General features: G+C 41.2%; 2 protein-coding genes across 2 annotated transcripts in view; both read left to right on the top strand.

Moving 5' to 3' along the window:
* The window catches only part of LOC118965953 (butyrophilin-like protein 10), a 35,009-nt gene extending 31,490 nt beyond the window's left edge, over window positions 1-3,519 (top strand). Inside the window, exon 3 of the mRNA XM_036987035.1 lies at window positions 3,215-3,519. Within this exon, the coding sequence (XP_036842930.1) occupies window positions 3,215-3,519 (305 nt within the window). The remainder of the gene's footprint in view (window positions 1-3,214) is intronic.
* Window positions 3,520-10,783: 7,264 nt separating this feature from the next.
* On the top strand, window positions 10,784-25,434 carry LOC118965951 (endo-1,4-beta-xylanase B-like). Its single transcript, XM_036987027.1, has 9 exons — window positions 10,784-11,110; window positions 13,834-13,869; window positions 15,953-15,985; window positions 17,556-17,575; window positions 17,985-18,006; window positions 18,087-18,119; window positions 24,431-24,451; window positions 24,558-24,632; window positions 24,756-25,434. Exons 1-9 carry the CDS (start codon window positions 10,927-10,929, stop codon window positions 25,355-25,357), a joined length of 1,026 nt encoding a protein of 341 aa, XP_036842922.1. The 5' UTR covers window positions 10,784-10,926; the 3' UTR covers window positions 25,358-25,434.
* Window positions 25,435-25,853: the final 419 nt, after the last annotated feature.

Below are 25,853 nucleotides of genomic sequence, written 5' to 3' on the forward strand. Positions count from 1 at the left end.
CTGGGGGAAAGAGGGGGAGAAAAGGTAACCTAAAACGACCAGCAGAGGGAGGCAGGGTGAAGAGAAAGGACAGAAACAAGACACAACATGACAATACATGACAGGAAGTGTTTAATGATGTTGACTAGGCATTTCTTAAATAGCAGGAAGTGTTTAGTAGTGTTGACTAGGCATTTCTCAAATAGCAGGAAGTGTTTAATGTTGTTGTTTAGGTATGTCTCAGATAGCAGGAAGTGTTTAATGTTGTTGATTAGGCATTTAGGCAAAGGTCCATCTAGGGTCGGAAACCTTCTGGTAAATGTCCGGAAATTACTATAATTTTACATGTGTATGTTGAAAACATTTTTGGGAGATGCGATGGATCATTGGGCATCAATTCAATATTCCCTTTCTTTTGTTGTTCAGTGAAATCATCCCATGTGAAGAGTCAACTCATTTAATTAAAGTTCAATTCATAACTAATTCGTAACTAAATAGTTTTTATATTTAAAATGGAAGGATTTAATCATGTGCAATTTTTTTTTAAATGTCTACTTATGATTAAGGTTAAAGGTTTATGTTTCTGTCTCCATATGATATGGTAAATATATCCAATGCAAGAAACATCTACATTTAAATGGCATTAATTTGCATATATTCCCGTTAATTCCCACGGAATTCCACCTCTGAATATTCCCCAAAATGTGCAACCCTACATGGATTTAGTACTGTAGATATGTGGTAGTGGTGGACTAGGGGCCTGAGGGCACACAGTGTGAAATCTGTGAATGTATTGTAATGGTTTAAAATTGTGTCAACTGCCTTAATGTTGCTGGACGCCAGGAAGAGTAGCTACTGCCTTGACAGGAACTAATGGGGATCCATTATAAACCCCAGGAAGAGTAGCTGCTGCCTTGGCAGGAACTAATGGGGATCCATAATAAACCCCAGGAAGAGTAGCTGCTGCCTTGGCAGGAACTAATGGGGATCCATAATAAACCCCAGGAAGAGTAGCTGCTGCCTTGGCAGGAACTAATGGGGATCCATTATAAACCCCAGGAAGAGTAGCTGCTGCCTTGGCAGGAACTAATGGGGATCCATAATAAACCCCAGGAAGAGTAGCTGCTGCCTTGGCAGGAACTAATGGGGATCCATAATAAACCCCAGGAAGAGTAGCTGCTGCCTTGGCAGGAACTAATGGGGATCCATAATAAACCACAGGAAGAGTAGCTGCTGCCTTGGCAGGAACTAATGGGGATCCATAATAAATACAAATGCAAACTACAAATCTTGTATCTGTAGGTGCTGTATCTCAGCCAGTGATCTGTTTTATCTTGTATCTGTAGGTGCTGTATCTCAGCCAGTGATCTCTGTTGTATCTTGTATCTGTGTAGGTGCTGTATCTCAGCCAGTGATCTGTTTTATCTTGTATCTGTAGGTGCTGTATCTCAGCCAGTGATCTCTGTTTTATCTTGTATCTGTAGGTGCTGTATCTCAGCCAGTGATCTCTGTTTTATCTTGTATCTGTATGTGCTGTATCTCAGCCAGTGATCTCTGTTGTATCTTGTATCTGTAGATGCTGTATCTCAACCAGTGATCTCTGTTTTATCTTGTATCTGTAGGTGCTGTATCTCAACCAGTGATCTCTGTTTTATCTTGTATCTGTATCTCAGCCAGTGATCTCTGTTTTATCTTGTATCTGTAGGTGCTGTATCTCAACCAGTGATCTCTGTTTTATCTTGTATCTGTAGGTGCTGTATCTCAACCAGTGATCTCTGTTTTATCTTGTATCTGTAGGTGCTGTATCTCAGCCAGTGATCTCTGTTTTATCTTGTATCTGTAGGTGCTGTATCTCAGCCAGTGATCTCTGTTTTATCTTGTATCTGTAGGTGCTGTATCTCAGCCAGTGATCTCTGTTGTATCTTGTATCTGTAGGTGCTGTATCTCAACCAGTGATCTCTGTTTTATCTTGTATCTGTAGGTGCTGTATCTCAACCAGTGATCTCTGTTTTATCTTGTATCTGTAGGTGCTGTATCTCAGCCAGTGATCTCTGTTTTATCTTGTATCTGTAGGTGCTGTATCTCAACCAGTGATCTCTGTTTTATCTTGTATCTGTAGGTGCTGTATCTCAACCAGTGATCTCTGTTTTATCTTGTATCTGTAGGTGCTGTATCTCAACCAGTGATCTCTGTTTTATCTTGTATCTGTAGATGCTGTATCTCAACCAGTGATCTCTGTTTTATCTTGTATCTGTAGGTGCTGTATCTCAACCAGTGATCTCTGTTTTATCTTGTATCTGTATCTCAGCCAGTGATCTCTGTTTTATCTTGTATCTGTAGGTGCTGTATCTCAACCAGTGATCTCTGTTTTATCTTGTATCTGTAGGTGCTGTATCTCAACCAGTGATCTCTGTTTTATCTTGTATCTGTAGGTGCTGTATCTCAGCCAGTGATCTCTGTTTTATCTTGTATCTGTAGGTGCTGTATCTCAGCCAGTGATCTCTGTTTTATCTTGTATCTGTAGGTGCTGTATCTCAGCCAGTGATCTCTGTTGTATCTTGTATCTGTAGGTGCTGTATCTCAACCAGTGATCTCTGTTTTATCTTGTATCTGTAGGTGCTGTATCTCAACCAGTGATCTCTGTTTTATCTTGTATCTGTATCTCAGCCAGTGATCTCTGTTTTATCTTGTATCTGTAGGTGCTGTATCTCAACCAGTGATCTCTGTTTTATCTTGTATCTGTAGGTGCTGTATCTCAGCCAGTGATCTCTGTTTTATCTTGTATCTGTAGGTGCTGTATCTCAACCAGTGATCTCTGTTTTATCTTGTATCTGTATCTCAGCCAGTGATCTCTGTTTTATCTTGTATCTGTAGGTGCTGTATCTCAACCAGTGATCTCTGTTTTATCTTGTATCTGTAGGTGCTGTATCTCAGCCAGTGATCTCTGTTTTATCTTGTATCTGTAGGTGCTGTATCTCAACCAGTGATCTCTGTTTTATCTTGTATCTGTATCTCAGCCAGTGATCTCTGTTTTATCTTGTATCTGTAGGTGCTGTATCTCAACCAGTGATCTCTGTTTTATCTTGTATCTGTAGGTGCTGTATCTCAGCCAGTGATCTCTGTTTTATCTTGTATCTGTGTAGGTGCTGTATCTCAGCCAGTGATCTCTGTTTTATCTTGTATCTGTAGGTGCTGTATCTCAGCCAGTGATCTCTGTTTTATCTTGTATCTGTAGGTGCTGTATTTCAGCCAGTGATATCTATTAATGGAACTAAAGACTGGGGGGTGGTCCTGAAGTGTGAGTCTGGAGGCTGGTTTCCTGAACCTGAGATGGAGTTTCTGAACAGTTCTGGAACCATCCTCCCTGCTGATGGACCTCCAGAGAAATACAAGGCCTCAGAGGACCTCTACGCTCTGAGACGACATGTCACCGTGGACCAGACTGACACCAACAGGTTCACCTGTAGAGTTCAACAGCCGGAGATCAACCACACGAAGGAGACAGAGATTCATGTCCCAGGTGAGGTCTTCATTGGTTAACCCAAATACCTGAGACCTCTAGTTAGTTAGACTAGTTAGTGGAGGACGGTTTCCTAGGGGATGACCTTATTGGTCTGTTCAGCAGTAATGATGCTTTACTTCCTGTACAGTATATATGTAGTGTTGTAATGGTTTGACATGACTTCTCTGTTTCAGATGACCTGTTTCCTAAATCACACGTAGGGTTGATTGTTGGTCTAATAGCAGCAGCTGTTGTAGTTCTTGCAGCTTCTATTTGTGTCTACATGTGGAGAAAACATACTGAAGGTGAGTTTAACCTCGATCTCTGACTGGTCCTTGATGTCTGACTGGTCCTTGATGTCTTACTGGTCCTTGACCTCTGACTGGTCCTTGATGTCTGACTGGTCCTTGACCTCTGACTGGTCCTTGATCTCTGACTGGTCCTTGATCTCTGACTGGTCCTTGATGTCTGACTGGTCCTTGACCTCTGACTGGTCCTTGATCTCTGACTGGTCCTTGACCTCTGACTGGTCCTTGATCTCTGACTGGTCCTTGATCTCTGACTGGTCCTTGATCTCTGACTGGTCCTTGACCTCTGACTGGTCCTTGATCTCTGACTGGTCCTTGATCTCTGACTGGTCCTTGATCTCTGACTGGTCCTTGATGTCTGACTGGTCCTTGACCTCTGACTGGTCCTTGATCTCTGACTGGTCCTTGACCTCTGACTGGTCCTTGATCTCTGACTGGTCCTTGATGTCTGACTGGTCCTTGATGTCTAGGATTGACCCATATACTGTCCATTAGACTCTATTCATTTATACCAGGTTACCTTCAGACCAGTCCTGTATTAGATCAGGATATAACTAGGAATGACCCACATACTGTCCATTAGACTCTATTCATGTATACCAGGTTACCTTCAGACCAGTCTGTATTAGATCAGGATATAACTAGGATTGACCCATATACTGTCCATTAGACTCTATTCATTTATACCAGGTTACCTTCAGACCAGTCCTGTATTAGATCAGGATATAACTAGGAATGACCCACATACTGTCCATTAGACTCTATTCATTTATACCAGGTTACCTTCAGACCAGTCCTGTATTAGATCAGGATATAACTAGGAATGACCCATATACTGTCCATTAGACTCTATTCATTTATACCAGGTTACCTTCAGACCAGTCCTGTATTAGATCAGGATATAACTAGGATTGACCCATATACTGTCCATTAGACTCTATTTATTTATACCAGGTTACCTTCAGACCAGTCCTGTATTAGATCAGGATATAACTAGGAATGACCCATATACTGTCCATTAGACTCTATTTAATTATACCAGGTTACCTTCAGACCAGTCCTGTATTAGATCAGGATATAACTAGGAATGACCCATATACTGTCCATTAGACTCTATTTATTTATACCAGGTTACCTTCAGACCAGTCCTGTATTAGATCAGGATATAACTAGGAATGACCCATATACTGTCCATTAGACTCTATTCATTTATACCAGGTTACCTTCAGACCAGTCCTGTATTAGATCAGGATATAACTAGGAATGACCCATATACTGTCCATTAGACTCTATTAATTTATATCAGGTTACCTTCAGACCAGTCCTGTATTATATCAGGATATAACTAGGAATGACCTATATACTGTCCATTAGACTCTATTCATTTATACCAGGTTACCTTCAGACCAGTCCTGTATTAGATCAGGATATAACTAGGAATGACCCATATACTGTCCATTAGACTCTATTCATTTATACCAGGTTACCTTCAGACCAGTCCTGTATTAGATCAGGATATAACTAGGAATGACCCATATACTGTCCATTAGACTCTATTCATTTATACCAGGTTACCTTCAGACCAGTCCTGTATTAGATCAGGATATAACTAGGAATGACCCATATACTGTCCATTAGACTCTATTCACTTATACCAGGTTACCTTCTATAACACTGATGGGTCAACTGTTTCTCACAGACCTCATGGTTTTAATGGTTATACTGTATATTAATTTGTGTTTTAAAATACTTTGTGTTTAAGCTTTTTAATGATTATTTTTGTATTTTATACATTTGTTTTCTTTTGTCTACAGAGTGTAGAGAACTACTGGAAGAACAAGGTAAGTTGTTGTCTTGTTAGTTTCACATATAGAGATTATGATTATTACTAGAATACTGATGGGTCAACTGTTAATCACAGACCTCATGGTTTATTACTAGAATACTGATGGGTCAACTGTTAATCACAGACCTCATGGTTTATTACTAGAATACTGATGGGTCAACCGTTAATCACAGACCTCGTGGTTTATTACTATAATACTGATGGGTCAACTGTTAATCACAGACCTCATGGTTTATTACTATAATACTGATGGGTCAACTGTTAATCACAGACCTCGTGGTTTATTACTATAATACTGATGGGTCAACTGTTAATCACAGACCTCATGGTTTATTACTATAATACTGATGGGTCAACTGTTAATCACAGACCTCATGGTTTATTACTATAATACTGATGGGTCTACTGTTAATCACAGACCTCATGGTTTATTACTATAATACTGATGGGTCAACTGTTAATCACAGACCTCATGGTTTATTACTATAATACTGATGAGTCAACTGTTAATCACAGACCTCATGGTTTATTACTATAATACTGATGGGTCAACTGTTAATCACAGACCTCATGGTTTATTACTATAATACTGATGGGTCAACTGTTAATCACAGACCTCATGGTTTATTACTATAATACTGATGGGTCAACTGTTAATCACAGACCTCATGGTTTATTACTATAATACTGATGGGTATACTGGGTAGAGGGGTGACCAGTCCTCTACTGGCTGTACTGGGTAGACCAGAGGAACCAGGCTCTGAGGGGTGACCAGTCCTCTACTGGCTGTACTAGGTAGAGAGGAACCAGGCTCTGAGGGGTGACCAGTCCTCTACTGACTGTACTGGGTAGATAGGAACCAGGCTCTGAGGGGTGACCAGTCCTCTACTGGCTGTACTGGGTAGACCAGAGGAACCAGGCTCTGAGGGGTGACCAGTCCTCTACTGGCTGTACTGGGTAGACCAGAGGAACTAGGCTCTGAGGGGTGACCAGCCCTCTACTGACTGTACTGGGTAGATAGGAACCAGGCTCTGAGGGGTGGTCCTCTACTGGCTGTACTGGGTAGACCAGAGGAACCAGGCTCTGAGGGCTGACCAGTCCTCTACTGGCTGTACTGGGTAGACCAGAGGAACCAGGCTCTGAGGGGTGACCAGTCCTCTACTGGCTGTACTGGGTAGACCAGAGGAACCAGGCTCTGAGGGCTGACCAGTCCTCTACTGGCTGTACTGGGTAGACCAGAGGAACCAGGCTCTGAGGGCTGACCAGTCCTCTACTGGCTCTACTGGGTAGACCAGAGGAGCCAGGCTCTTAGGGGTGGCCAGTCCTCTACTGACTGTATACCTTATATATATATATATATCTCAGCAAAATCTTAACATATGTAAATATTTGTATGAACATAACAAGATTCAACAACTGAGACATAAACTGAACAAGTTCCACAGACATGTGGCTAACAGAATAATGTGTCCCTGAACAAAGGTGCGTTCAAAATCAAACGAATTAGCATAACGGAGCGGACAGAAACGTTTCATGAAAATCGCAAAATAAATAATAAATATATTCAAACACAAGCTTAGCCTTTTTTTAACAACACTGCCATCTCAGGTTTTCAAAATATGCGTTACAGCCAACGCTAGACAAGCATTTGTGTAAGTTTATCATGGCATAATGCTATGCTAGGCTCTGCTGGCAGCAGGCAACATTTTCACGAAAATAAGAAAAGCAACCAAATTAAATCATTGACCTTTGAAGAACTTCGGATGCTTTCACTCAGGAGACTCCCAGCTAGATAGAAAATGTTCCTTTTTTCCAAAAATATTAGTTTTGTAGGCGAAATAGCTCCCGTTTGTTCATCATGCTTGGCTGAGAAATCGACCGGAAAATGCTACCACTACAACCTACAACGCATAATATCGACAGAAACACGGCAAACGTTGTTTAGGATCCATCCTCAAGGTGTTTTTAACATATGTAGTCGATAATATATCCGTCGAGGCAATTGGTTTCTCATAAGAAGCGATTGGAAAAATGGCTACCTCAGTATTTTACGCAAGATTTTCTGCGAGAGACACCATGTGACCACTTGCTATCTATGGTCCCTTACGGCTATTCTTCAATGGAAATGCGTAAAAAGACGTCACAATGCTGTAGACACCTTGGGGAATACGTGAAAAACGTTAGCTTATTCGTAGCTCATTCACAGCCATATAAGGAGTCATTGGCATGAGGCGGTACTTCCTGGTTGGATTTTTATCTGGGTTTCGCCTGTAACATCAGTTCTGTTGCACTCACAGACAATATCTTTGCAGTTTTCTTTCCAAAGCTGTCAATTATATGCATAGTCGAGCATCTTTTCTTGACAAAATATCTTGTTTAAAACGGGAACGTTTTTCATCCAAAAATTAAAATATCGCCCCCTAGTCGCAAGAAGTTTGTACTGCAGTGCATCTCCTCCTCATGGACTGTACCAGTTCTTGCTGTGAGATGTTACCCCACTCTTCACCAAGGCACCCGCAAGTTCCCGGACATTTCTGGGGGGAATGGCCCTAGCCCTCCCCCTCCGATCCAACAGGTCCCAGACGTGCTCAATGGGATTGAGATTGAGATTGAGATCCGGGCTCTCCGCTGGCCATGGCAGAACACTGACATTCCCGTCTTGCTGGAAATCACACACAGAACGAGCAGTATGGCTGAGGGCATTGTCATGCTGGAGGGTCATGTCAGGATGAGCCTGCAGGAAGGGTACCACGAGGGAGGAGGATGTCTTCCCTGTAACGCACAGCGTTGAGATTGCCTGCAATGACAACAAGCTCAGTCCATCACCCCTGTTGAGACAAAACCATGACTTGTCAGTGAAGAGCACTTTTTGCCAGTCCTGTCTGGTCCAGCGTTGGTGGGTTTGTGCTCATAGGCGACATTGTTGCAGGTGATGTCTGGTAAGGACCTGCCTACAGGCCTACAAGCCCTCAGTCCAGCCTCTCTGTCTATTGCGGACAGTCTGAGCACTGATGGAGGGATTGTGCGTTCCTGGTGTAACTCGGGCAGTTGTTGTTGCCATCCTGTACCTGTCCCACAGGTGTGATGTTTGGATGTACCGATCCTGTGCTGGTGTTGTTACACGTGGTCTGCCACTGCGAGGACAATCAGCTGTCCGTCCTGTATCCCTGTAGTGCTGTCTTAGGCGTCTCACAGTACGGACATTGCAATTTATTGCCCTGGCCAAATCTGCAGTCCTCATGCCTTCTTGCAACATGTCTAAGGCACGTTCACGCAGATGAGCAGGGACCCCGGGCATCTTTATTTTAGTGTTTTTCAGAGTCAGTAGAAAGGTCTCTTTAGTGTCCTAAGTTTTCATAACTGTGACCTTAATTGCCTACTGTCTGTAAGCTGTTAGTGAACAGGTATGGGTTAGGGAGGGATGAACAGGTATGGGTTAGGGGTGAACAGGTATGGGTTAGGGAGGGATGAACAGGTATGGGTTAGGGGTGAACAGGTATGGGTTAGGGAGGGATGAAAAGGTGTGGGTTAGGGAGGGATGAACAGGTATGGGTTAGGGGTGAACAGGTATGGGTTAGGGATGAACAGGTATGGGTTAGGGATGAACAGACATGTCCCAAATCCCTGTGATTCGCATTAACATGACTAGTAATGTCCTCTTGTTCTACAGTATATAACTCTACATCTAACCTGACTAGTAATGTTCTCTACATCTAACCTGACTAGTAATGTCCTCTTGTTCTACAGTATATAACTCTACATCTAACCTGACTAGTAATGTCCTCTTGTTCTACAGTATATAACTCTACATCTAACCTGACTAGTAATGTCCTCTTGTTCTACAGTATATAACTCTACATCTAACCTGACTAGTAATGTCCTCTTGTTCTACAGTATATAACTCTACATCTAACCTGACTAGTAATGTCCTCTACATCTAACCTGACTAGTAATGTCCTCTACATCTAACCTGACTAGTAATGTCCTCTTGTTCTACAGTATATAACTCGACATCTAACCTGACTAGTAATGTCCTCTACATCTAACCTGACTAGTAATGTCCTCTACATCTAACCTGACTAGTAATGTCCTCTAGTTCTACAGTATATAACTCTACATCTAACCTGACTAGTAATGTCCTCTTGTTCTACAGTATATAACTCTACATCTAACCTGACTAGTAATGTCCTCTTGTTCTACAGTATAATACTCTACATCTAACCTGACTAGTAATGTCCTCTACATCTAACCTGACTAGTAATGTCCTCTTGTTCTACAGTATATAACTCTACAGCTAACCTGACTAGTAATGTCCTCTACATCTAACCTGACTAGTAATGTCCTCTACATCTAACCTGACTAGTAATGTCCTCTACATCTAACCTGACTAGTAATGTCCTCTTGTTCTACAGTATATAACTCTACATCTAACCTGACTAGTAATGTCCTCTTGTTCTACAGTATATAACTCTACATCTAACCTGACTAGTAATGTCCTCTACATCTAACCTGACTAGTAATGTCCTCTAGTTCTACAGTATATAACTCTACAGCTAACCTGACTAGTAATGTCCTCTACATCTAACCTGACTAGTAATGTCCTCTACATCTAACCTGACTAGTAATGTCCTCTTGTTCTACAGTATATAACTCTACATCTAACCTGACTAGTAATGTCCTCTACATCTAACCTGACTAGTAATGTCCTCTTGTTCTACAGTATATAACTCTACATCTAACCTGACTAGAAATGTCCTCTACATCTAACCTGACTAGTAATGTCCTCTACATCTAACCTGACTAGTAATGTCCTCTTGTTCTACAGTATATAACTCTACATCTAACCTGACTAGTAATGTTCTCTACATCTAACCTGACTAGTAATGTCCTCTACATCTAACCTGACTAGTAATGTCCTCTACATCTAACCTGACTAGTAATGTCCTCTTGTTCTACAGTATATAACTCTACATCTAACCTGACTAGTAATGTCCTCTAGTTCTACAGTATATAACTCTACATCTAACCTGACTAGTAATGTCGTCTTGTTCTACAGTATATAACTCTACATCTAACCTGACTAGTAATGTCCTCTACATCTAACCTGACTAGTAATGTCCTCTACATCTAACCTGACTAGTAATGTCCTCTTGTTCTACAGTATATAACTCTACATCTAACCTGACTAGTAATGTCCTCTTGTTCTACAGTATATAACTCTACATCTCTTTTCAGGTGCCATATTTGTGGACGACCATAAGGATCAAGTCATTCAGAGGGTTACCAAGGTGATGCCCATCATGTATGAGCTGTTCTATGAGTTGTACTGTAACACCAGGATCAACCAGATGACCAGACAGGACCAGATGAGACAGTTGTACAAGGCCCTAGAAGAAGCAGAAGACACAAGAAGGGTGAAATCAGACTTTTACAGGATTCTACTGGATCTGGAACCTGACATTGTCAAAGACCTGGGTAAGAATCTCTCTACCTTTGGTTACATATCACTGGAATATAAACCTTATCTAGTCTATCACCTGGGTAAGAACCTCTCTACCTCTGGTTACATATCACTGGAATATAAACCTTATCTAGTCTATCACCTGGGTAAGAACCTCTCTACCTCTGGTTATATATCACTGGAATATAAACCTTATCTAGTCTATCACCTGGGTAAGAACCTCTCTACCTCTGGTTACATATCACTGGAATATAAACCTTATCTAGTCTATCAAATGGGTAAGAACCTCTCTACCTCTGGTTACATATCACTGGAATATAAACCTTATCTAGTCTATCACCTGGGTAAGAACCTATCTACCTCTGGTTATATATCACTGGAATATAAACCTTATCTAGTCTATCACCTGGGTAAGAACCTCTCTACCTCTGGTTATATATCACTGGAATATAAACCTTATCTAGTCTATCACCTGGGTAAGAACCTCTCTACCTCTGGTTACATATCACTGGAATATAAACCTTATCTAGTCTATCACATGGGTAAGAACCTCTCTACCTCTGGTTACATATCACTGGAATATCAACCTTATCTAGTCTATCACCTGGGTAAGAACCTCTCTACCTCTGGTTACATATCACTGGAATATAAACCTTATCTAGTCTATCACCTGGGTAAGAACCTCTCTACCTCTGGTTACATATCACTGGAATATAAACCTTATCTAGTCTATCACCTGGGTAAGAACCTCTCTACCTCTGGTTACATATCACTGGAATATAAACCTTATCTAGTCTATCACCTGGGTAAGAACCTCTCTACCTCTGGTTACATATCACTGGAATATAAACCTTATCTAGTCTATCACCTGGGTAAGAACCTCTCTACCTCTGGTTATATATCACTGGAATATAAACCTTATCTAGTCTATCACCTGGGTAAGAACCTCTCTACCTCTGGTTACATATCACTGGAATATAAACCTTATCTAGTCTATCAAATGGGTAAGAACCTCTCTACCTCTGGTTACATATCACTGGAATATAAACCTTATCTAGTCTATCACCTGGGTAAGAACCTATCTACCTCTGGTTATATATCACTGGAATATAAACCTTATCTAGTCTATCACCTGGGTAAGAACCTCTCTACCTCTGGTTATATATCACTGGAATATAAACCTTATCTAGTCTATCACCTGGGTAAGAACCTATCTACCTCTGGTTACATATCACTGGAATATAAACCTTATCTAGTCTATCACATGGGTAAGAACCTCTCTACCTCTGGTTACATATCACTGGAATATCAACCTTATCTAGTCTATCACCTGGGTAAGAACCTCTCTACCTCTGGTTACATATCACTGGAATATAAACCTTATCTAGTCTATCACCTGGGTAAGAACCTCTCTACCTCTGGTTACATATCACTGGAATATAAACCTTATCTAGTCTATCACCTGGGTAAGAACCTCTCTACCTCTGGTTACATATCACTGGAATATAAACCTTATCTAGTCTATCACCTGGGTAAGAACCTCTCTACCTCTGGTTACATATCACTGGAATATAAACCTTATCTAGTCTATCACCTGGGTAAGAACCTCTCTACCTCTGGTTACATATCACTGGAATATAAACCTTATCTAGTCTATCACCTGGGTAAGAACCTCTCTACCTCTGGTTATATATCACTGGAATATAAACCTTATCTAGTCTATCACCTGGGTAAGAACCTCTCTACCTCTGGTTATATATCACTGGAATATGAACCTTATCTAGTCTATCACCTGGGTAAGAACCTCTCTACCTCTGGTTACATATCACTGGAATATAAACCTTATCTAGTCTATCACCTGGGTAAGAACCTCTCTACCTCTGGTTATATATCACTGGAATATAAACCTTATCTAGTCTATCACCTGGGTAAGAACCTCTCTACCTCTGGTTATATATCACTGGAATATAAACCTTATCTAGTCTATCACCTGGGTAAGAACCTCTCTACCTCTGGTTATATATCACTGGAATATAAACCTTATCTAGTCTATCACATGGGTAAGAACCTCTCTACCTCTGGTTATATATCACTGGAATATAAACCTTATCTTGTCTATCACCTGGGTAAGAACCTCTCTACCTCAGTCCTCTACTGTCTGTACTGGGTAGACCAGAGGAACCAGGCCCTGAGGGGTGACCAGTCCTCTACTGGCTGTACTGGGTAGAGAGGAACCAGGCTCTGAGGGTTGGCCAGTCCTCTACTGGCTATACTGGGTAGACCAGAGGAACCAGGCTCTGAGGGGTGGCCAGTCCTCTACTGGCTGTACTGGGTAGAGAGGAACCAGGCTCTGAGGGGTGACCAGTCCTCTACTGGCTGTACTGGGTAGACCAGAGGAACCAGGCTCTGAGGGGTGACCAGTCCTCTACTGGCTGTACTGGGTAGACCAGAGGAACCAGGCTCTGAGGGGTAACCAGTCCTCTACTGGCTGTACTGGGTAGACCAGAGGAACCAGGCTCTGAGGGGTGACCAGTCCTCTACTGGCTGTACTGGGTAGACCTGAGGAACCAGGCTCTGAGGGGTGACCAGTCCTCTACTGGCTGTACTGGGTAGACCTGAGGAACCAGGCTCTGAGGGGTGACCAGTCCTCTACTGGCTGTACTGGGTAGAGAGGAATCAGGCTCTGAGGTACCAGCAGGGTCTGATAATAACATGATGGTTCTGTTCTGTTTTTTAGGACCAGATTCAAATGAGACGGAATTCCTTGACCTTTGTAAGTGTGTGTCTGTGTTCCTGTCTGTCTGTCTATGTACCCGTCTGTCTCTCTCCGTGTTCCTGTCTGTCTGTTCCTGTATGTCTCTCTGTGTTCCTGTCTGTCTGTGTTCCTGTCTGTCTGTCTATGTTCCTGTCTGTCTGTCTTTGTCCCTGTCAGTCTATTTCTGTCTATGTTCCTGTCTCTCTGTCTATGTTCCTGTCTGTCTATGTTCCAGTCTGTCTGTGTTCATGTCTGTCTATGTTCCTGTCTGCCTGTCTATGTTCCTGTCTGTCTGTCTGCCTGTCTGTGTTCCTGTCTGTCTGTCTATGTTCCTGTCTGTCTGTCTGTGTTCCTGTCTGTGTTCCTGTCTGTCTATGTTCCTGTCTGTCTGTCTGTCTGTCTGTCTGTCTGTCTGTCTGTCTGTCTGTCTGTCTGTCTGTCTGTCTGTCTGTCTGTCTGTCTGTCTATGTTCCTGTCTGTCTGTCTGTCTGTCTGTCTGTCTGTCTGTCTGTCTATGTCCCTGTCTATGTCCCTGTCTATGTTCCTGTCTATGTTCCTGTCTGTCTATGTCCCTGTCTGTCTGTCTATGTTCCTGTCTGTCTATGTTCCTGTCTGTCTGTCTATGTTCCTGTCTGTCTGTCTATGTTCCTGTCTGTCTGTCTGTCTGTCTGTCTGTCTGTCTGTCTGTCTGTCTGTGTTCCTGTCTGTCTGTCTGTCTGTCTGTCTGTCTGTCTGTCTGTCTGTCTGTCTGTCTGTCTGTCTGTCTATGTCCCTGTCTATGTCCCTGTCTATGTTCCTGTCTGTCTATGTCCCTGTCTGTCTGTCAGTCTGTCTATGTTCCTGTCTGTCTATGTTCCTGTCTGTCTATGTTCCTGTCTGTCTGTCTATGTTCCTGTCTGTCTGTCTATGTTCCTGTCTGTCTGTCTGTCTATGTCCCTGTCTGTCTGTCAGTCTGTCTATGTTCCTGTCTCTCTGTCTATGTTTCTGTCTGTCTTTCTATGTTCCTGTCTGTCTATGTTCCTGTCTGTCTGTGTTCCTGTCTGTCTGTGTTCCTGTCTGTCTGTCTGTCTATGTTCCTGTCTGTCTGTCTATATTTATTTTTGACAAGTTGAGTGAATATATTTCTCCCCCCTAGATGAACTCAATAAAAACCTGACTGGACAGTGTCGTGGAAAATCGGTTCAAATACGACGCTTTCAAGAACTTTGTGAAATCAATAGGCTTTTAATAAAAAGGTATCGCAAGCCGGAGTGGTCCGCGGAACACACACACTTTTTCAGAGTTTCTGGCTCTGATTTATACACATACAACATGAGTCCATCCCACACGCAAATGACGTCACTTCCCTCAGTCCATCTGCCACCATTATAACCCAATTTGTGCATCCTGCTTGTTCAGCTCGATAACATCCACATCTGCTTTCCGTTAAATTATAATGGTGACAAGACCCTTGACCTAAAGATAATATACGTCCCTCTATCCTATATGCTTTGACCCTGTAATTAACTCCATGTGTTCCTTTGTATGTGTGTCTTTTATCTCGGATCAGCAGACTATGTGTCTACAGTTTTAGTGTTTCCAGCTGTCCCATACTCTCATGGCCTTACTCTGGCTTCCTGTCCTATACAATAGACAATGCATTTTACCAGAATGGCAAATGCACTTTATAAGTATATCTCTCTCTTGTGTTACAGTATTTATGTTCCTCCATATATGTACATCATTCTCCCAAAGTCCCTGTCTGTCTGTCTGTCTGTGTGCCTGTCTGTCTGTCTATGTCCCTGTCTGTCTATGTTCCTGTCTGTCTGTCTCTCTATCTATGTTCCTGTCTGTCTTTCTATGTTCCTGTCTGTCTATGTTCCTGTCTGTCTGTCTGTCTGTCTGTCTGTCTGTCTGTCTGTCTGTCTGTCTGTCTGTCTGTCTGTCTGTCTGTCTGTCTGTCTGTCTGTCTGTGTTCCTGTGTTCCTGTCTGTCTATGTTCCTGTCTGTCTATGTTCCTGTCTGTATTCCTGTCTGTCTGTCTGTCTGTCTATGTATCTTTCTGTGTTCCTGTCTGTCTGTTTTGGTGGCAAGATGAGTGAATATGTTCCCCTCCCCCCAGGTCGACTTAATAAAAACCTGTGTGTACTGCTGGGTAAGTGTCTCTGTGTTTACTACAAAAACAGTAAGTAAGTAGTGTTATCCACATGATCAACATCATCAAAGGAATTACCCATAATACATCATGTTTTATCTACTGTCTACAGAGGAGGTCAGAATAGAGAGGATGTAGTCTGTCTTCATGTTCTAGTACCCATAATACATCATGTTTTATCTACTGTCTACAGAGGAGGTCAGAATAGAGAGGATGTAGTCTGTCTTCATGTTCTAGTACCCATAATACATCATGTTTTATATACTGTCTACAGAGGAGGTCAGAATAGAGAGGATGTAGTCTGTCTTCATGTTCTAGTACCCATAATGCATCATGTTTTATCTACTGTCTACAGAGGAGGTCAGAATAGAGAGGATGTAGTCTGTCTTCATGTTCTAGTACCCATAATACATCATGTTGTATCTACTGTCTACAGAGGAGGTCAGAATAGAGAGGATGTCGTCTGTCTTCATGTTCTAGTACCCATAATACATCATGTTTTATCTACTGTCTACAGAGGAGGTCAGAATAGAGAGGATGTAGTCTGTCTTCATGTTCTAGTACCCATAATACATCATGTTTTATCTACTGTCTACAGAGGAGGTCAGAATCGAGAGGATGTAGTCTGTCTTCATGTTCTAGTACCCATAATACATCATGTTTTATCTACTGTCTACAGAGGAGGTCAGAATAGAGAGGATGTAGTCTGTCTTCATGTTCTAGTACCCATAATACATCATGTTTTATCTACTGTCTACAGAGGAGGTCAGAATAGAGAGGATGTAGTCTGTCTTCATGTTCTATTACCCATAATACATCATGTTTTATCTACTGTCTACAGAGGAGGTCAGAATAGAGAGGATGTAGTCTGTCTTCATGTTCTAGTACCCATAATACATCATGTTTTATATACTGTCTACAGAGGAGGTCAGAATAGAGAGGATGTAGTCTGTCTTCATGTTCTAGTACCCATAATGCATCATGTTTTATCTACTGTCTACAGAGGAGGTCAGAATAGAGAGGATGTAGTCTGTCTTCATGTTCTAGTACCCATAATACATCATGTTGTATCTACTGTCTACAGAGGAGGTCAGAATAGAGAGGATGTCGTCTGTCTTCATGTTCTAGTACCCATAATACATCATGTTTTATCTACTGTCTACAGAGGAGGTCAGAATAGAGAGGATGTAGTCTGTCTTCATGTTCTAGTACCCATAATACATCATGTTTTATCTACTGTCTACAGAGGAGGTCAGAATCGAGAGGATGTAGTCTGTCTTCATGTTCTAGTACCCATAATACATCATGTTTTATCTACTGTCTACAGAGGAGGTCAGAATAGAGAGGATGTAGTCTGTCTTCATGTTCTAGTACCCATAATACATCATGTTTTATCTACTGTCTACAGAGGAGGTCAGAATAGAGAGGATGTAGTCTGTCTTCATGTTCTATTACCCATAATACATCATGTTTTATCTACTGTCTACAGAGGAGGTCAGAATAGAGAGGATGTAGTCTGTCTTCATGTTCTAGTACCCATAATGCATCATGTTTTATCTTCTGTCTACAGACAAGGTCACAAGAGAGAGGATGTCGTTTGTCTTCATGTTCTAGTACCCATAATACATCATGTTTTATCTACTGTCTACAGAGGAGGTCAGAATAGAGAGGATGTAGTCTGTCTTCATGTTCTAGTACCCATAATACATCATGTTTTATCTACTGTCTACAGAGGAGGTCAGAATCGAGAGGATGTAGTCTGTCTTCATGTTCTAGTACCCATAATACATCATGTTTTATCTACTGTCTACAGAGGAGGTCAGAATAGAGAGGATGTAGTCTGTCTTCATGTTCTAGTACCCATAATGCATCATGTTTTATCTTCTGTCTACAGACAAGTTCACAAGAGAGAGGGGTGAGTTGCACAACTGCATGTATTTCATTGATTTAAGTGGAAACACACATCTGATGTTTTTATCTTCTCTCTCTTTTGTCTACAGAGAAGGTTAGAAAACAGAGGGGTGAGTTGTGTGTCTTTCTCCAACTTCATGTTCTAGTACCCATAATACAGATCTGATGTTTTTATCTTCTCCGTCTACAGATGATGCCTTAAGAGAGGTCAGAATAGAGAGGGGTGAGTTGCACAACTGATTCATTGATTTAAGTGAAGACACTTTCCTTAAAAAACATATACACTGATTAACTAGACTATATATATTACACTGATTAACTATACTATATATTAACTACACTATATATTACACTGACTAACTACACTATATATTACACTGATTAACTACACTATATATTACACTGGTTAACTACACTATATATTACACTGATTAACTACACTATATATTACACTGGTTAACTACACTATATATTACACTGATTAACTACACTATATATTAACTACACTATATATTAACTACACTATATATTACACTGGTTAACTACACTATATATTAACTACACTATATATTACACTGGTTAACTACACTATATATTACACTGATTAACTACACTATATATTACACTGGTTAACTACACTATATATTACACTGATTAACTACACTATATATTACACTATATGTTACACTGGTTAACTACACTATATATTACACTGATTAACTACACTATATATTACACTGATTAACTACACTATATATTACACTGATTAACTACACTATATATTACACTGATTAACTACACTATATATTACACTGATTAACTACACTATATATTACACTGATTAACTACACTATATATTACACTGATTAACTACACTATACATTACACTGATTAACTACACTATAAATTACACTATATATTACACTGGTTAACTACACTATATAATAACTGCACTATATATTACACTGGTTAACTACACTATATATTACACTGATTAACTACACTATATATTACAATGGTTAACTACACTATATATTAACTACAGTATATATTACACTGGTTAACTACACTATATATTAACTACACTATATATTAACTACACTATATATTACACTGGTTAACTACACTATATATTAACTACACTATATATTACACTGGTTAACGACACTATATAATAACTGCACTATATATTACACTGATTAACTACACTATATATTACACTGACTAACTACACTATATATTACACTGATTAACTACACTATATATTACACTGGTTAACTACACTATATATTACACTGATTAACTACACTATATATTACACTGGTTAACTACACTATATATTACACTGATTAACTACACTATATATTAACTACACTATATATTAACTACACTATATATTACACTGGTTAACTACACTATATATTAACTACACTATATATTACACTGGTTAACTACACTATATATTACACTGGTTAACTACACTATATATTACACTGATTTACTACACTATATATTACACTGATTAACTACACTATATATTACACTGATTAACTACACTATATATTACACTGATTAACTACACTATATATTACACTGATTAACTACACTATATATTACACTGATTAACTACACTATATATTACACTGATTAACTACACTATATATTACACTGATTAACTACACTATACATTACACTGATTAACTACACTATAAATTACAATGGTTAACTACACTATATATTAACTACAGTATATATTACACTGGTTAACTACACTATATAATAACTGCACTATATATTACACTGGTTAACTACACTATATATTACACTGATTAACTACACTATATATTACAATGGTTAACTACACTATATATTAACTACAGTATATATTACACTGGTTAACTACACTATATATTAACTACACTATATATTAACTACACTATATATTACACTGGTTAACTACACTATATATTAACTACACTATATATTAACTACACTATATATTACACTGGTTAACGACACTATATAATAACTGCACTATATATTACACTGATTAACTACACTATATATTACACTGATTAACTACACTATATATTACACTGGTTAACTACACTATATATTACACTGATTAACTACACTATATATTACACGGATTAACTACACTATATATTACACTATATATTACACTGATTAACTACACTATATATTACACTGGTTAACTACACTATATATTACACTATATATTACACTGATTAACTACACTATATATTACACTGATTAACTACACTATATATTACACTGGTTAACTACACTATATATTACACGGGTTAACTACACTATATATTACACTGATTAACTACACTATATATTACACTGATTAACTACACTATATATTACACTGGTTAACTACACTATATATTACACTGATTAACTACACTATATATTACACTATATATTACACTGATTAACTACACTATATATTACACTGATTAACTACACGATATATTAAACTGGTTAACAACACTGGTTAACTACACTATACACACTGCTCAAAAAAATAAAGGGAACACTTAAACAACACAATGTAACTCCAAGTCAATCACACTTCTGTGAAATCAAACTGTCCACTTAGGAAGCAACACTGATTGATAATACATTTCACATGCTGTTGTGCAAATGGAATAGACAACAGGTGGAAATTATAGGCAATTAGCAAGACACCCCCAATAAAGGAGTGGTTCTGCAGGTGGGGACCACAGACCACTTCTCAGTTCCTATGCTTCCTGGCTGATGTTTTGGTCACTTTTGAATGCTGGCGGTGCTTTCACTCTAGTGGTAGGATGAGACGGAGTCTTCAACCCACACAATTGGCTCAGGTAGTGCAGCTCATCCAGGATGGCACATCAATGCGAGCTGTGGCAAGAAGGTTTGCTGTGTCTGTCAGCGTAGTGTCCAGAGCATGGAGGCGCTACCAGGAGACAGGCCAGTACATCAGGAGACGTGGAGGAGGCCGTAGGAGGGCAACAACCCAGCAGCAGGACCGCTACTTCCACCTTTGTGCAAGGAGGAGCAGGAGGAGCACTGCCAGAGCCCTGCAAAATGACCTCCAGCAGGCCACATGTGCATGTGTCTGCTCAAACGGTCAGAAACAGACTCCATGAGGGTGGTATGAGGGCCCGACGTCCACAGGTGGGGGTTGTGCTTACAGCCCAACACCGTGCAGGACGTTTGGCATTTGCCAGAGAACACCAAGATTTGCAAATTCGCCACTGGCGCCCTGTGCTCTTCACAGATGAAAGCAGGATCACACTGAGCACGTGACAGACGTGACAGAGTCTGGAGACGCCGTGGAGAACGTTCTGCTGCCTGCAACATCCTCCAGCATGACCGGTTTGGCGTTGGGTCAGTCATGGTGTGGGGTGGCATTTCTTTGGGGGGCCGCACAGGCCTCCATGTGCTCGCCAGAGGTAGCCTGACTGCCATTAGGTACCGAGATGAGATCATCAGACCCCTTGTGAGACCATATGCTGGTGCGGTTGGCCCTGGGTTCCTCCTAATGCAAGACAATGCTAGACCTCATGTGGTTGGAGTGTGTCAGCAGTTCCTGCAAGAGGAAGGCATTGATGCTATGGACTGGCCCGCCCGTTCCCCAGACCTGAATCCAATTGAGCACATCTGAGACATCATGTCTCGCTCCATCCACCAACAGTTGCACCACAGACTGTCCAGGAGTTGGCGGATGCTTTAGTCCAGGTCTGGGAGGAGATCCCTCAGGAGACCATCCACTACCTCATCAGGAGCATGCCCAGGCATTGTAGGGAGGTCACACAGGCACGTGGAGGCCACACACACTACTGAGCCTCATTTTGACTTGTTTTAAGGACATTACATCAAAGTTGGATCAGCTTGTAGTGTGGTTTTCCACTTTAATTTTGAGTGTGACTCCAAATCCAGACCTCCATGGGTTGATAAATTTGATTTCCATTGATAATTTTTGTGTGATTTTGTTGTCAGCACTTTCAACTATGTAAAGAAAAAAGTATTTAATAAGAATATTTCATTCATTCAGATCTAGGATGTCTTAATTTTTTTGAGCAGTGTATATAGTGCCAACTGATCAAGAACTTGACTGGCCTGCACCCCATCGAACACCTTTGGGATGAATTGGAACACGAGATCGGTATGGAAGAACTGAGCCCTGACCTCAGGCCTAATCGCCCAGCATCAATCGATCAATCTAAAACCCCAAACAGCAAGCAATGCAGATGTAGAAGCACGGTGGCTAGGAAAAACTCCCTAGAAAGGCAGGAACCTATGATAAAACCTAGAGAGGAACCAGGCTATGAGGGGTGGCCAGTCCTCTACTGGCTGGACTGGGTAGACCAGAGGAACCAGGCTCTGAGGGGTGACCAGTCCTCTACTGGCTGTACTGGGTAGACCAGAGGAACCAGGCTCTGAGGGGTGACCAGTCCTCTACTGGCTGTATTGGGTAGACCAGAGGAACCAGGCTCTGAGGGGTGATCAGTCCTCTTCTGGCTATACTGGGTAGAGAGGAACCAGGCTCTGAGGGGTGACCAGTCCTCTTCTGGCTGTACTGGATGGAGATTATAACAGAACATGGCCAAGATGCTCAAATGTTCATAGATGACCAGCAGGGTCAAATAATAATAATCACAGTGGTTGTCGAGGGTGCAACAGGTCAGCTGGCTTTTCATGGCTTTTCATAGCCGATCATTCAGAGTATCTCTACCGCTCCTGCTGTCTCTAGAGAGTTGAAACCAGCAGGTCTGGGACAGGTAGTTTAACTTTCCACCTTCTCCACTACTGTCCCGTCGATGTGGATAGCGGGGTGCACCCTCTGCTGTTACCTGAAGTCCACGATCACCTCCTTTGTTTTGTTGACGTTGAGTGTGAGGTTATTTTCCTGACACCACACTCCAAGTGCCCTCATCTTCTCCCTGTAGGCCGTCTCGTCGTTGTTGGTAATCAAGCCTACCACTGTAGTGTCGTCTGCAAACTTGAAGATTGAGTTGGAAGCAAATTGTAGGTCTAGGTGATACAATCCTTGACTAGTCTCTCAAAGCACTTCATGATGAAGTGCTACGCGGCGATAGTAATTTAGCTCAGTTACCTTAGCTTTCTTGGGAACAGGAACAATGGTGGCCCTCTCTGCGCATGCTCTGAGGGCGCGGCTGGGGATGCCGTCTGGGCCTGCAGCCTTGCGAGGGTTAACACGTTGAAATGTTTGACTCACATTGGCCGCGGTGAAGGAGAGTCCGCATGTTTTGGTAGCGGGCCGTGTCAGTGGCACTGTATTGTTCTCAAAACGAGCAAAGATGTTGTTTTAATTTGTCTGGGACGCCGGCCGGCTTTCTTTTTGTAATCCGTGATTGACCGTAGACCCTGCCACATACCTCATGTCTGAGCCGTTGAATTGCGACTCAAATTTGTCTCTATACTGGAGAGAGAGAGAGAGAGAGAGAGAGAGAGAGAGAGAGAGAGAGAGAGAGAGAGAGAGAGAGAGAGAGAGAGAGAGAGAGAGAGAGAGAGAGAGAGAGAGCTAGCTAGCTCTCACTAATGCTCTTGTGGCTGAATGGAAGCAAGTCCCCACAGCAATGTTCCAACATCTAGTGGAAAGCCCTCCCAGAAGAGTGGAGGCTGATTTTGGAATGAGAAGCTGTCCACATACTTTTGGTCATGTAGTGTATCTACCTACTGTTAGATAATAGCAGGTGTCCACATACTTTTGGTCATGTAGTGTATCTACCTACTGTTAGATAATAGCAGGTGTCCACATACTTTTGGTCATGTAGTGTATCTACCTACTGTTAGATAATAGCAGGTGTCCACATACTTTTGGTCATGTAGTGTATCTACCTACTGTTAGATAATAGCAGGTGTCCACATACTTTTGGTCATGTAGTGTATCTACCTACTGTTAGATAATAGCAGGTGTCCACATACTTTTGGTCATGTAGTGTATCTACCTACTGTTAGATAATAGCAGGTGTCCACATACTTTTGGTCATGTAGTGTATCTACCTACTGTTAGATAATAGCAGGTGTCCACATACTTTTGGTCATGTAGTGTATCTACCTACTGTTAGATAATAGCAGGTGTCCACATACTTTTGGTCATGTAGTGTATCTACCTACTGTTAGATAATAGCAGGTGTCCACATACTTTTGGTCATGTAGTGTATCTACCTACTGTTAGATAATAGCAGGTGTCCACATACTTTTGGTCATGTAGTGTATCTACCTACTGTTAGATAATAGCAGGTGTCCACATACTTTTGGTCATGTAGTGTATCTACCTACTGTTAGATAATAGCAGGTGTCCACATACTTTTGGTCATGTAGTGTATCTACCTACTGTTAGATAATAGCAGGTGTCCACATACTTTTGGTCATGTAGTGTATCTACCTACTGTTAGATAATAGCAGGTGTCCACATACTTTTGGTCATGTAGTGTATACATCTCATCATTCAATGATTATTTAATTATCACTATCTTTATTTAATTTTTACACCAGATGGACTCAAAGAAGAACTGAGTAAGTCGTGTGTCTCTCTGTCTTTGTTCACGTGTCTCTGTCTGCATTGTCATGTTAAGGTTTACTCACCAACATGTGTGTTCTGACTATCTGTTCTTGTCCTCAGGGAAAGCTAAAGAGACCATCCAATCCCTCTCCACCTCTCCAGGAGGTCAACGGGAAACACAGAATCCTTCCCAAAGTAATCGCAGTCTTTATGATTCTAATGTTTCCTACAATTACTGGTCAGGTTATTATATCTATCTTTCTCTCTCTCTCTGTCTGGTCAGTTTATTCTGATGTTGTTCCTTTCTATCTTTAATAGAGTCTGAGAGGATTGAAGGGATGGAGTCTTTACCTGGTTCAGGGAGGAAGTCTGCTCCTGAGATGGAGATGGAGTCTTTACCTGGTTCAGGGAGGAAGTCTGCTCCTGAGATGGAGATGGAGTCTTTACCTGGTTCAGGGAGGAAGTCTGCTCCTGAGATGGAGATGGAGTCTTTACCTGGTTCAGGGAGGAAATCTGCTCCTGGTTCAGGGAGGAAGTCTGCTCCTGAGATGGAGATGGAGTCTTTACCTGGTTCAGGGAGGAAGTCTGCTCCTGGTTCAGGGAGGAAGTCTGCTCCTGAGATGGAGATGGAGTCTTTACCTGGTCCAGGGAGGAAGTCTGCTCCTGGTTCAGGGAGGAAGTCTTCTCCTGGTTCAGGGAGGAAGTCTGCTCTTGGTTCAGGGAGGAAGTCTGCTCCTGGTTCAGGGAGGAAGTCTGCTCCTGGTTCAGGGAGGAAGTCTGCTCCTGAGATGGAGTCTTTACCTGGTTCAGGGTCTTTACCTGAGAAGAAGCCTTTACTGGGTCCTCGACCACAGAATGATAATCTGGATGAGCTGGAGAGGGGAGGAAGAGTTACTATAGACAATAACTATATGCTATAGGGTTACTATAGAGAGACTATAACTATAGAGAGACTATAACTATAGAGAGACTATAACTATAGAGCTGAGTTACTATAGAGAGACTATAACTATAGAGAGACTATAACTATAGAGCTGAGTTACTATAGAGAGACTATAACTATAGAGCTGGTTTACTATAGAGAGACTATAACTATAGAGCTGAGTTACTATAGAGAGACTATAACTATAGAGCTGAGTTACTATAGAGAGACTAACTATAGAGCTGAGTTACTATAGAGAGATTATAACTATAGAGAGACTATAACTATAGAGAGACTACAACTATAGAGAGACTATAACTATAGAGAGACTATAACTATAGAGCTGAGTTACTATAGAGAGACTATAACTATAGAGCTGAGTTACTATAGAGAGACTATAACTATAGAGCTGAGTTACTATAGAGAGACTATAACTATAGAGAGACTAACTATAGAGCTGAGTTACTATAGAGAGACTATAACTATAGAGCTGA

Source organism: Oncorhynchus mykiss, chromosome 9, assembly GCF_013265735.2.
Source record: "Oncorhynchus mykiss isolate Arlee chromosome 9, USDA_OmykA_1.1, whole genome shotgun sequence".
Lineage (NCBI taxonomy): Eukaryota > Metazoa > Chordata > Actinopteri > Salmoniformes > Salmonidae > Oncorhynchus > Oncorhynchus mykiss.

Excerpts from the sequence above, each read along its gene's own strand:
- LOC118965951 (XM_036987027.1), top strand. The coding sequence starts at position 10,927 with ATGCCCATCATGTATGAGCTGTTCTATGAGTTGTACTGTAACACCAGG. Across the intron at positions 13,870-15,952 it reads GACGGAATTCCTTGACCTTT|GTCGACTTAATAAAAACCTG; the intron begins GTAAGTGTGTGT and ends CCCTCCCCCCAG. Across the intron at positions 24,633-24,755 it reads AACACAGAATCCTTCCCAAA|AGTCTGAGAGGATTGAAGGG; the intron begins GTAATCGCAGTC and ends TATCTTTAATAG.